This window comes from Hyperolius riggenbachi, chromosome 4 (assembly GCF_040937935.1).
Source record: "Hyperolius riggenbachi isolate aHypRig1 chromosome 4, aHypRig1.pri, whole genome shotgun sequence".
Taxonomy (NCBI): Eukaryota; Metazoa; Chordata; class Amphibia; order Anura; family Hyperoliidae; genus Hyperolius; species Hyperolius riggenbachi.
In genome coordinates, this window is record NC_090649.1 from 214,120,081 (window position 1) to 214,133,786 (window position 13,706).

General features: G+C 39.0%; 1 protein-coding gene across 2 annotated transcripts in view; it reads left to right on the forward strand.

Moving 5' to 3' along the window:
- The window catches only part of MYOM2 (myomesin 2), a 222,968-nt gene that overhangs the window by 157,207 nt on the left and 52,055 nt on the right, over window positions 1-13,706 (forward strand). For both annotated transcript variants that reach the window (XM_068281345.1, XM_068281347.1), the window contains 6 exons: window positions 532-688; window positions 784-890; window positions 2,256-2,300; window positions 3,345-3,481; window positions 6,735-6,879; window positions 9,477-9,536. In XM_068281345.1, coding sequence (XP_068137446.1) covers window positions 532-688; window positions 784-890; window positions 2,256-2,300; window positions 3,345-3,481; window positions 6,735-6,879; window positions 9,477-9,536 — 651 coding nt within the window. The remainder of the gene's footprint in view (window positions 1-531; window positions 689-783; window positions 891-2,255; window positions 2,301-3,344; window positions 3,482-6,734; window positions 6,880-9,476; window positions 9,537-13,706) is intronic.

Genomic DNA, 13,706 nt, shown 5'->3' on the forward strand with positions numbered 1-13,706 from the left:
TAGTAGAAAGTGCTGCAGTGAGCTAGAACACATTAGAATAGCTTTTGGAACTTGTAGGATGATAAAAAACAGGATGCAATTTTTGTTACGGAGTCTCTTTAACAGAAAGGTTAGGTTGCGGAGGGGACGTATCAAAAGTGACGTGACATAAACAATGGTTGAGCTCAGAACAGGTACACAACTGATAGCTTAGTTAGAATAAAATAAAACAATTTTACTATAGAAACTGTGAACATCTTATTTACTAAATTATTTCTCCTGCAAATCTATCTAGTCTTCATGGTGGTCACTAAGGTCAGAAAATGTGGGAAATGAGGGAAAATCTAAAAAATTAATTTATCTCAGCTGTCACTCTTTCTCTGCATCTAACATGGGATAAAAAAAATACCACAGACCCAAATCCAAATGTTTCTGAAAATGTGTGCCACTTAATCCAATTTAACTATGAAAAGCAACCTCTTGGCTTCTGGTGTTAGAGAGTCTAGGAGCAGTTGTGAATGAACTGACATGTATCCAATTTTTAAAAATTAGGTGTTGAAGAGATCACTGCTGGTGTGGATGAAGAAGGAAATATTTATCTTTCTTACAACTGCTCTGAAATATCAGAGGCTTCTCAGTTTACATGGTGCAAATCCTACGAGGAGATTACAGATGACCAAAAATTCAAGGCTGAAACTCTTGGAGAAAGGTACGTCTCTATTTTTAATTGCATTTCTTCTGAATATGTGCATTTGTCCATCATAAATGTACTAATCGTTATTTTTGCTTTTTCATTATTTTTAGTTCCAAACTCTACTTTAAAAACCCAGACAAGGATGACTTGGGAACATACTCTGTGGCAGTTAGTGATACTGATGGTATTTCATCAAGCTATGTGCTAAAGGCAGATGGTAAGATGGTTTGTCTTTTGGTTAGGTTTGGTTTTCCCCCAATCCTAATCCTTACACTAATTTCCTTGCCACTGACCTATCACATATTGACAGATGCTGAGAAGGAAATTATGTCTTTGACATCATTATTCCTTGTTATAGAATCTATGGGGTATATTCACAAAAATTGCTAAATCTTACATGCGCAAATAGCCTAATAGACAATGCACAGATTGTTTATATAACCTGAGCTGCACAACATGTGTTATTATGTACTTTGCATAACAGCTAGAATTGTATGTACACTGTATAGGTCAGGCCTGGGCAAACCTTACGCAACCCTGGCCACATGCTGCGGACTACAGGCTTCATTCCTAAAATACTTTCCCACTTCCCTCCCTGCAGAGTCGTGAGCAGGCAATATGAGTGGGTTAAATCTCATCTGATCAGTGATTACAACATTGCGTCTCCATGGCCACAGGGTGGCACGTGACACACCGTCAGGTTGTGCCAACTTACTACACACTGGCTGCCATCATGTAATACGCTGGAACATCCTGGCGGTGTGTCACGTGACACCCTGTGGCCATAGAGACGCAATGTTGGAATCGCCGATCAGATGAGATTTAACCCACTCGTATTGTCTGCTCATGACTCTGCAGGGAGGGAGGGAGGAGAGGAATCTGGCTGCCTATCAGTGGGCCGGATTTAATGCACAAACTACGGCGGGTCGTAGTTTGCCCAGCACTGGTCTAGGTAATGTGGATGTTCCTAGTGTAACAAGTATTATGCTACTTGCACAATATGCGCTACTTAATGGTGTAAGTGCTAGCAAAATTGCTGTGCACTGCCCACTTGGCAAGTGCAAATATTGTTATTATTATTACTTATTTTATTTAAAAAGTGCCAACATATCACACAGCACCAGGGGGGCTCTCACTGACTTTGGCTGTGGCATTGTAGCAATCATGACTTTTGTGCAGAGTCACTTTTTGGGAGAATTTTCACAACCTAATGCGAGGTACCTGTGGCAACTAATACAGTAAGTGTAAGAAAATATATTGAGTTGATTTGTATGTTGTTGAATTACACTGCATTTTAAGGAATACCATGTCCTGAATAGAAGAGGACACTGTTGGTATGTCACACTTTTTTTAATAGTGCAGCGAGGGCCTCAAAGCATAATTAAGGGAGCACTGTATTATAACAACTTTCGTTATCCGGATCTGTCTCATGATTACACCTTACCTGACTTTGTTCATTTTTATTTACTAATAGTTGATGTCCATATATACTGTATATGTTGATTATACTTTTGGAATTGTATGTGTTAAAATGTATTAATAGAATAACACAGCTAACCTTAATTTTTGTTTTGCTTACCAGAACTTGAACGTCTGATGGCAATAAGCCATGAAATTAGGAACCCAAGTAAGTAAAACTTTTATATGTTTGTTGTACTTGATTTTATATCATTTGGCAGTAAAACCTACACAGCTGCTGTTTGGAGCTAGGCACTTCAGGGTACACTACATGTTTCTCTTTTTTAATTTTCTTTTTGTCTTTTTTCATTTGCTTTTGTTCAGGGTTTTTCATAGTATTCATTAACCTCTTTCTCATGATCTATGTGTCCATAAAATGGCAGTATCGTGCTAGTCTAATTGTGATTGTGCATATGTGCTAGATAACTTTGGCTTCACATGTGCGAACTTGCCTTGATTTACTTAGTATGCATAAACAGCTACGTACTTGGCAGGACACATGAGTAATACGACTGGCCTTGAATGTAGTTCCATAGTTCCATAGTTAGGTGGTTGAAAAATTACATCTATCCATCAAGTTCAACCAGTGATATCACTCTATATGGATTGAAAAGTCGTTGTCCCACAAGTTTCTTGGCCTACTTTTTGGCAACACATTTTCATGTACAAGGGGCCAGAAGCAAGTACCATAGATGCTTCCCCTATGATTAGCACAGCGATATTTGTGGGGCAAATTTCCTTTTCACCCCTTGTTCTGTTTGACAGCTATATGGTCAGGCTCAAGGTGGTCTCACCCAATTCCTTATCACTGTGTAACAGCTCTGCTAATTTTGTACTCATTTATCTTTATGCTACTTGCTGTGATTCATCACACCCTTCTCTCAGGCCCATTATTATTGAGTGTATTTTTACCAGTTAATTGCCTTTCTGGCCTTTTATTTAAGCAGGTCATAGGATAATAAGATGAAAATAGGGCAGTTGTTATTTGCAATTTAAAATGTGTTTAACCACTAAGTGTCTCATTCAACACACATAAGATAACATCTGGAGGCTTTGCTCACCAACTTATAACAGGGTATATTTAGATCAGTTCCTGGAGTTATATTTAATGTCTGAACCTCTTCTTTTCTGTGAAAGCCCATGCCTAGATAGCAGGCGGCCTTGAATGTGGATCTAATCTCATTAACCAGCACTACATGTTTTCTCTTTTTAGCTATTCCTCTTAAGACAGAATTGACATATGAAATATTGGAAAAGGGCAGAGTACGATTCTGGATTGAAGCTCCAAATCTGTCTGCTGAAACAAGCTATCGGTTTGTTGTGAATGATGTGGAGATTAAAGATAGTGAGGTTTGTAAGCTACCTTTTTAATGCTCATACTGAATTTTGCTGTACTGCTCCAAAAGGATAAAATAAAAAAAAACAAGCACACAAACTACTATTACATACCACATTCTTATCACATCTTATTGCAGAAGAATTGGATACAAGTCCCTTAAGAAGTATTTCACCAATTGCTATTCACGTTAACGTGATGACTCTCAACCACAGTAGCAGAAAAGAATTAGTCTAGTTTCCCAAAAATTCAATGTCTTTTGTAATATTTCCTTTGCTGAAAGGAGGCACACAGGCATTCTGATATTGATCTATACAATAAGCTGCAGCTAATATTGATCTTTTACATAATCTCTAAATATATTTGTGTTTCCCCCTTAAGGAGTAGACATAATTGTTTTCTTTCCCCTGAAGCAATGTCTCTGTTTTGTAGCATAACAGCATGCATTTCTTATACAGTAGAGCTTTGCCTGAAAGGACTGTTATAGCTTTTCTGTTCTTACAAAAGCATTATTACTTTGTTCAGCTCATGCAAATTAAAGGCATGAGCTTTCTAGACCTTGATAGTCTGATAATTATATATAATTAAAAACAGTGTACACTTTGAAGCCTATTTTCCTTCTTGTTTATTTAGGAACAATATTAGCAAGTGTTTTTTAGATTGACGGGACTTTATGTACTTATTGATACCTAAGTGTGACTAATGTGTTTAAAATGGTGCCCTGGTCAATTATACAATAATCACGGATGACTGATTTTATCCCTGCTTTAATATATTACTCTCATTGTTTACATAAATTAATCCTGGCTAGCTCATGCAGTACTTTTGTATTCCATGTGTGCTGCATTGCTGAAGTGCTGATAATGATGTGCCAACAAAAATAGGAGTTCTAGAAGGAGATTTTACAAAAGGGGAGAGAGAACATATTTGAAACACACATTTCAAGCAGGTATTGTCTCACACTTAGGGCCCCATTCACACTACAAGAGCTTGTCTATTTATCTAAAGTTTAGATAGTTTACACAGCAAATCTAGCTGCAAACTGCTTTAATAGACTATGATCATTTCGGCCTGTGATACAATGACAGCAGCCATGTTGTTTGTAAACATTACACAGAGGCAGGCTTATCTGCATCTTGAGCAAAAAAACATAATCCCCTTTCCTCCTCCCTCCTCCCCTCTGCCTCTGAAATCTCTGGCTAGTAATACCTCCCCCTCCTCCTGCCCAGACTGAGCTCCCATGAGCCCTTGCTGCTGTCTGAAAGTGCCTTGGCTCTCTGAAAACCTGTGGGCATGGCTTGTTTAATTTATAGGGGATTAGAGTATTAAAACAAAAGAAAAAAAGTATTTGGCTTGAGGAATGCCATATAAACAATAGGAAAGGAACACAATTATGCAATGAGTAAAAGTCCATCTCAGATTCACTTTAAGCGCTAGAGACTTTAAAAGCTCTTGCTAATTGTAATGCCTTGGGGGATTTTTTACAAAAATAACATTGCTCCAGTGTGAACACTCACATAGGATAACATTAGCAAGAGCTTTTAAAATCACAAGCGCTCAGAAAAGCTCTCATATTGTGAATGAGCCTTAAAGCTTGCTTACTGTTTGTGAAAGCACAGAGGTTTCAGTTTTTGCTACATGGAGATGGCATGTTGGCATGACAGTTTCTTAAATTGTAGTAGCAGTAGGGTAAATTGGGGATACAAAGTAAGACTATTGCATCGTTGAGAGTTTTATTTGAAGATATTTATTCTCAGTTATATATACAGTATGTAATTACTTTAACGGTTTAAATAAAAGATTACATAAGAAGTGTTTTTATACATATTTTGTAAAGTTTTACTTATACCCAATCACACCAGTTGTGTTGGGGATTGGCGTGATACTTGGCAACACAGTCAAACACAAGCATTTTAGAAATCCCATGCATCACACTGCTACACATTCTTACCAGTGTGATGTAAGGAACTATGGCAGGAAAAAATTCTGCCCATGGCATTTTGTTGCATTACTACTACAAGATGTCAGGAACAAACCACATGACAAACAGGGGTATAATGTGTTTTGCCGAAGTGTGAACTGCTTTGTGTTGCTTATGTGAGTAAGTCCTAAGAAAGTCTAAAGCTCTACAAAATCATTTATCCAAGCCTGGGGATAAACTTTTGATAAAGGTTTAGGAATGTGAGCTGCATACCTATCCCTTGGGTGCTGGACCACAAGATGCGGAATCCCATCTGTCAGTACAAGTAGAAGTAAATTGTAGTCCACAAAACTTGGTGTGATGAAAGTTCAGCAAATATTTATTCCATGAGATGCACAACAGCCATATACTAACCATTGTTTTGAAGCCTCTAGGGTTCCCCTTTGTCAAGGTGTTGTTAACCATTTTCACCTTTTGGACATGACTTTCATGTCCAAAAGGCGGCTGCTCTGCTGCTGTGCGCCGCTGGCACGCTCCCGTGCCGCCCCCAGGTAGCCTGGAGTTCAATGAATGTCAGTGTCATGAGCAAACTGAATGAAGCTCGCACATGAGGAGTTCCAAACAGGGTCATAATGCAAAATATTTAGGATCCTTGTAAAGGGGCTTTTCTATTTTTCACTTGATCTGTGTGTTTACAACACTTTTTCCTGATCTTGAATTCAGAGTTTGCGTTTTGAATGGAATCTTATGGGGCACTTGTGTTTTAGCTGCAGCTGACATGCTTTGCTCTTTTTCTAAATATATCTGTCTTATTATCCTACTTTTTAAGAGGTTTGTTAACTGCGTAAAATACAGTAGGTGGCTATATGATCATATTCAAACAATATTCAAATGTAAATGAAGCATTATTCAAGCAGGAATTACATTTTATTCAGATACAAAAACAATACCTGTGTCTTTTCATACCTAAAAACAACAAGTATTTAAAAGCAAACAAAACATGAATCACAAATTCATCACAAAAACCCACATAAACACATCCTTACTGTAACATAGAAGGGCCACTTTATCCACAATTAAGACCAAGCATTGCAAGATATTTAAAGAAAAAAAAATCACCATATTAAATAGCATTGCTCATCTCAGTAAGTGGATTGTCAGACATGCCAGAAAAGACTATTGGTAGTATAATCTTGTGTGTCTGATTGGTATAATAATGCAGTTATCTTTTGTTTGTGATCTGTAGTGGATATTCACAAATTAGGTAGCTTAACTAAACATTTATTATTTTATTTCATACTTGCATCTTATATGTTAAACTCTCACTTCTGTTTCCTGTTATACAGAGCCACCGTGTAAAATTCGATAAATCCACAGGAGTAATTGAGATGGTCATGGACAGATTTACAGTTGAAAATGAGGGTACATACACTGTACAAATCCAGGATGGGAAAGCCAAGAACCAGTCTTCACTGGTTCTCATTGGAGATGGTACGGTTTTCTACATTTACATAATCTTCAAAAAACAGGAAAAATGGCAAAAGATACAGTCATAAATATATTTATATGTAAGCTGAAAATTAGTGTAGATGTAAGATGAATCTGATACTCTTGCTTTGTATGCAATGACATTATCTTGTGAATTACCTTACACTCTAAAAAGCATAGTAACTTGACTCATGGTGGTTTTACCCCAGAAAAACAACTGAAACTACATTTACTGTTGCAAAGTTATCTCCAAATGAGTCCCCCTACCCACCCCTGCTTCTGATACGCACAAAACAAAGATACAGCCCATGTCTATGATATTGGATAATAACTTAAATACTTATCTGCCCTTCTAAATACTCAGTGCCTCTGTCACTGGAAGGGTTTAAATAATGCCTAATATATATGGTTAGTGTTAGTCTATTGAGAGCGAAGGAGCCCATTTCCCATTATAGAATTACTGTTCAAACAGTATTCCTCCTGGTGTCCCTTCTCCATGTATTCACATGCTATCCTATGACCAAGTGTAGGAAACACCTAGAAAGGCACTTCCTTCGAAAGGCAATATGACTACAGTTTGTGTCAGTTTGAGTACACAGTGTTTTCCCAGGTGTGCTTTCACATGATCCGACACAAGACTACTAGGAAGGTGCTGTGCATGGAACCAAGCATCACTATCACTATGTGCGCTATGCTCTTCACCAGTTTCCAAACACTGCATCTTACTAGGTATACCCTGTGATTGGTTGTGTGAGTTATTCAGTGGGTGTCAGGTGTACTGGAAGGTGACAATTTCAGTCCAGACTTTATGGCTGGCAGATGGCTGCTGTGCCCAACCTGCTAGCTTTTTCCCATTAACATGTTTTTTTTTTTTATATATATATTTTGAGAGTTCATGTAGCTCCTTTTGTTCACACTAAACCCCTTTGGGTTCCAGTCAATAACATTATTTTGTCCCCGTGGCTACATTTCCTATCATGTTTTATCTATAGGCTTCAATATGTAGCTGACCAACATAAAACAAAGAAAAAATAAGCCACATAAACCATAAGTGTCCGCTATGATGCCTTTTCCTATGCGTCTGCTCAATCCACACGACAGCAAAATATATTTGAAAGCTATGGACCTAGTTATGATCCATAGCAACCAGTCATTCCTTAGTTGATATTGATAAAGTTTAGATTTGACACATAACAAGCTGAATTATATCTGACAGCGCAGGCAGATAATATATGAACTGAATGAATATTCATGGCAATGGAACACATTTGAAATGTCTCCTGGCATGTTTTCACACTGGCTCACATGGACAGCATAGAATGGTTTCCCATCTGTACTGATTAAGAACTCAAAACTGATGCCTGTAATGTGTTTAGGCCATGTGTGCACTCTATTACATATAAAACATAAGTGGAGACAGTTTTACTGGGATCGGTATAAATAATATACTGAAAGAGATACAAATCATCTCATTACGCAGAAAAACTCCTCAGATGTCACAAGAACTGTAGCCCCATGGTGAAGACTTGGAAAAGTGTTAGTTTTAGTAAAAATAGAATATTTAGTAAAATAGAATATTTTTTATAAAAAGTTAAGAAACACAAAAACAAAAGACAACTGGCCATATGATCTGAGGCAAGCTTATGCACTTTGGGTCCTATGGGAGAAAAGCGCTTTACAAATGTTTTATTGTTCTTGTTGTAGGTTGCATTCTGTAGGACTTTGTATGAAGTTAGAGTACATGCTATAACAAGGCTGGGCAAACTTTGCCCGGCCTGGGCCGTATGCTGCGAACCGCGGACCACATTCCTAACATTCATTCCTTCATCCTCCCTCCCTCCCTACAGAGTTGCGAGCGGAAGGAAACCAAGGGTTAACACTCACCTACTTGCCGATTCATGTGTCGGGTCTCCATGGCCACATCGTGACACGCATCACATGACACAGCTTCAAGAGTGACGCCCTGTGGCCATGGAGATCCGATGCAGGAAGCAGCAAGTAGGTGAGCGTTAACTCTTGGTTTACTTAGGCTCGTGACTTTGCAGGTAGGGAGGGAATGAAAGACAGCCTGTGGGCTGTAGTTTGCCCAGCACTGTGCTATAAAATACTTTCTTTGGCCTTATGTACTCAGCAACTGTTGCCTGTTATGATTTTCCATAGTTGTTTTGGTGACAGTTTTGGAATAATCACTGCCATGCAGTCTGTTCTTTTCTATGAAGAAGTGAGAGTTTGAAACAAACAGCATGAATTCTGCAGTAAAAACTACAAAAGCAGTCTTTAGGGCATAATTCGACTCACTAAAGTGGAGGCCAATGATATCAGGAAACAAATCTGAACACAGTTATCTAATATGGAAATGCAGAAACCAATCATCATACAGAGAAACATTTCTTCACTTTGAATTGGTGAACTCTAACATTACTCTTAGTTTGAGTGGATAGATCTGCTGAATGAGTAAGATAAATCATTTCCACTTTAGCATTTCCTTTAATAGTACAATGTGTACAAGGATAATATTTGTGTGATGTGTCATTATATGCTTTTGAAATGGATCTATGTTCGTTGCTTGGTTGTAATGCACTTTATTATTACATTTACAGCCTTCAAGGCACTTTTGGCTGAAGCTGAGTTTCAGAGGAAGGAATTCATCAGGAAGCAAGGTACATGGAATATTAAATAATATGAAAATAAACACAATTACATATGTAAATGAATTATGTTAAGTTTTATTTCTAAACAAGTGCTCACATAATTAACATGTACACAACATCACACAAAACATGTCAACAAGAAAATACAGACAAGAAAATGATAAAAAATGTAGGTTTGCATCTCAGTTTCTTGGGTTAAAATGATAACCATATTATACCTATATGAAAGAGGCAGATTCATTAGAGTGACGCAACTGCAGTAAATCGAAAAAATATATCCTATAAATTTCTCTTTCAGTAATTGCTGAAATTTATCATTTAAAATGGAATTTGAACACACACCATTACACTTAACCTAAAGTGGAAAAGTACTGTCTATTCATTCCCGTATGCTAATAGCGCTGATGAAAGTGCTCCATACACCCTCATCATGTCCCGCATTGTAAAATTGGTTTCATGGCGTTTTATAGAATGTAATCATTCATACATTTCACAGAATTAATGTGACATAGTTGATCATTTTCATGTGATGGTTTGTCATGCAATGAGGTGCTTACTAGTGTAGCTAAACTTAGGTGCTGATGCAGTAGTTTGATGTTGCTGTACATAAACCTGTGTTGGACATTAGGATCATTAAATATGGTGTGCGCAGAATGAGCTGAGTTTGGAATAAGAAGTACATATGATTAATAGTTGAAGCTTAAGAAGTCTAAAAATCTGCAGTCACAACTGTTATGACGGGTATATTTTACCTCAGCTTGTTTTTCTCCCTCAGAGAGCATACAGCTTTCTCAGGCCTGCTGTCTGAAAATGGGTTGGAGTTAGAGAGAGATGCTTAATACCCACTTTGCTCTACAGGGAACCTGCACACTCGTCTGACATGACACATGATTGTGCTCAGGATAGTTCCTTACAGTGACACACCACTGTAGTTTTTGCAGGGATACTAAGGGCCCGTTCTCACTACGGCGATTAGCGAGTGATTCCCACTAATGGCCAAAGCGCTAGTGCTTTAAAAAGCGCTGGTGCTATTCTAATCTTATGGCAGTGATCTCACTGTCACGATTGGCACCGACCATACAGCGATTAGGGCCAATTGCAAAACATGTTACCTGCAGCATTTTGCTGCGATTCTGGAGCGATCGCAGTACAGTGCCTAAGAAATGGATGATCGCGATCGCTCTGAATTGCAGAAGTGTACAGAGATTTTTCTGCACATATCATGGTAAAATCACTTGCGCAAACCGTTGTGTACTTTTAGGTGAGAATGGGCCCTTAAGCCCACGTGTGTGGTGGTTTTACAATACACATTATGACGCAATATACACCAGACATTCTGCCAGCTACAACAAAATATCTTACAACTTTTCCTTTGTTTCTTGTCTTGTCATTTATGCCTTTTTATTACATACAACAGCTGAACCTGTTGTTGTACGTGCTAATCTGGACATTGGGACTTGTCTTTTTTTTGGCTGCGGCTCGGTAGTATTGTTTAGACGTTGGTGCTGATTCCTTGTGTAGAATTTACTTATGCTTTGTTATTGATTTGACAGGCATTGAATGCCACTGAGGAGCTTTGTTACAAAAAAGCACAGTTGTTTTTGGCTTGTAAATTCCAGAACATAACATTTTGCCAATCAATGCACTCAAATTGTTATCTGAGTACATGCTGCAGTGAGCCCTTTGTGATATACATAGGAGCAGCAAATGTGCCCTTATCCTTTCCTCTTTGTCTTGTAACATAATGGGCTTTCATTTCATTTTTCATATCTGAGTAAAAAACTTGTTTATGATTTTCACTGGCTTCAATGACTTGCATTGCAAACACTGGTTACATGGGTAAACATTTAACCACTTGAGGACCCACCCTTTACCCCCCCTTAAGGACCAGCGCTGTTTGTTGTGATCTGTGCTGGGTGGGCTCTGCAGCCCCCAGCACAGATCAGGGTGCACGCAGAGCGATCAGATCGCCCTCCTTTTTCCCCCCTATGGGGATGATGTGCAGGGGGGGTCTGATCGCTCCTGCCTGCAGGCATGTTGCGGGGGGGGGGCACCTCAAAGCACCCCTTCGCGGCAACATTCTCCCCCTCCCTCTCCTACCTTTCCCCCCCGGTGATCCGGGCTGCACAGGACGCTATCCGTCCTGTGCAGCCAGTGACAGGACGTCCCCTGTCACATGGCGGCAATCCCCGGCCGCTGATTGGCTGGGGATCGCCGATCTGCCTTACGGCGCTGCTGCGCAGCAGCGCCGTACAATGTAAACAAAGCGGATTATTTCCGCTTGTGTTTTTATTTAGCCTGCGAGCCACCATCGGCTGCCCGCAGGCTATTCACGGAGCCCCCCGCCGTGAATTGACAGGAAGCAGCCGCTCGCGCGAGCGGCTGCTTCCTGATTAATCAGCCTGCAGCTGGCGACGCAGAATTGCGTCGCTGGTCCTGCAGCTGCCACTTTGCCGACGCACGGTATAAGCGTGCGGTCGGCAAGTGGTTAAAGTAAAAAGAAACTTATGAGATGCAGGGTCCGAGCTAATTCACTATTTCTCCAAAGTTTTCTCTAAGGAGAAATTTTTTCATTTTCTGTTTAAATAACTTTTCAGCACTTTGCAAATGAAAAAGTACCAAAAAGTAAGAGAAAAAGTACTGTCAAAATTATTCGGAATGTTTTTTTCTTGCTGGTGACTTAAAGGAACACAATCAATACCCAAGTGTTCTAAAATGACAATGTGCAACTAATGTCTAAGTAGCTGTGTAAACATTTTCCTACTTTTCATGTTAAATATCAGAGGCAAAAGCTTTAATTCATTGGGCCTGATTCACTATTCGGTGCTAACCCAGTTAGCACGCCCAAAGGCTTTGGGCGTGCTAACTAGGATGCTAAGTAGTTAGCACCAAGAAAAGTGAATCAGCTCACGCGCAAAGTCCCATGCGCACAAACTCTGGTGCGCGCAAAATGTTGCATCACTGTGCGATGAAAATGGCGCACCCGATGCGACTATAAGGTTGCATTGGGTGCGACTTTAACAATGCATCGGGTGCACCATTTTCATCGCACCACGATGAGACGTTTCGTGCGCACCGGACTTTTTGTGTGCAAAGTTTTGCGTGGAACTTTGCGCGCGAGCACTAGTTAGCTTGCACAAAGTGTTTTTAAAGGGCTTTTCACAAGCGTGCTAACAGTTAGCACCGCTTTGTGAATCAAGCCCAATGTGTGTAGGATTGAGCTCTATTGGGATCAACAAATCATTTGCAGTGGGGGTGTCTGCTTCAATGCACAGCCAGTGTTGTTTTTTGATTATAAGACTACGGAGTATTTCTCCCTCAAAGCAAAAAAAGTATGAAAATCTGTAGAGTCACAGATCATTACAAATCCTTTAAATAAGTTATATTTCCTCTGCTCTCCTTCAGACAGTTTAGAAATAGGCAGTTTCTGAGAGCTCTCTCACACACACAAAGTTACACACAGAGTTAACAGTGAGGGAATTACACTGTGAGGGAATTCCCCCCTCCCCTCATTGTTCACTCTCCCCTAAGAATTCAGCAGACTGCCTTCAGTTCAGAGTGAAAGGAATTTGTTACAGTAAACAAAAGAGATAAGCAAATGAAAAGTATACATCATTATTTACAGCACTTCAGGAACTCTCTCAAACTCAGGTTGAAAAACACATGTTAATCGATAGTGTCCCTTTAAAATGTATTTTAGTCATAAAGTATGAAAATATCACATAGGAGAGAACTTGAAGAAAAAGTGGATCAGGCACAATGAATTGTATGTGTAGTACAGATAACAAACAAAAAAATTCTCATGTGGTACAGGAAGAGTTAAAACACATGAGTTGCTATCGCTTCAAAAGAGCTTAAATTCATTCCTGGATTCTAAATAGCTTAAACTGCCAAGAAACAGTGAGAGGAACCTTGAGATAAGGTTTTACTGCAGGAAAGTTCAAAGGGTCATCTTCTTTGTTTTATAGCTTAAAATACAGATTGTGGTTTCTTAACTGCAAATATGACAGAATGATGCAATGTTGTAAATAAAGCTATATGACTGAAAGTAAAAATATGAGACTCTTTTCTTTGACACTAATGTTCTATTAATTATCTGTACTATGCATACAATTCATTATCTCATACGTTTATTTTCGCTTCAGTGTCACTTTAAAATAAAATAACCACAATCAGAAA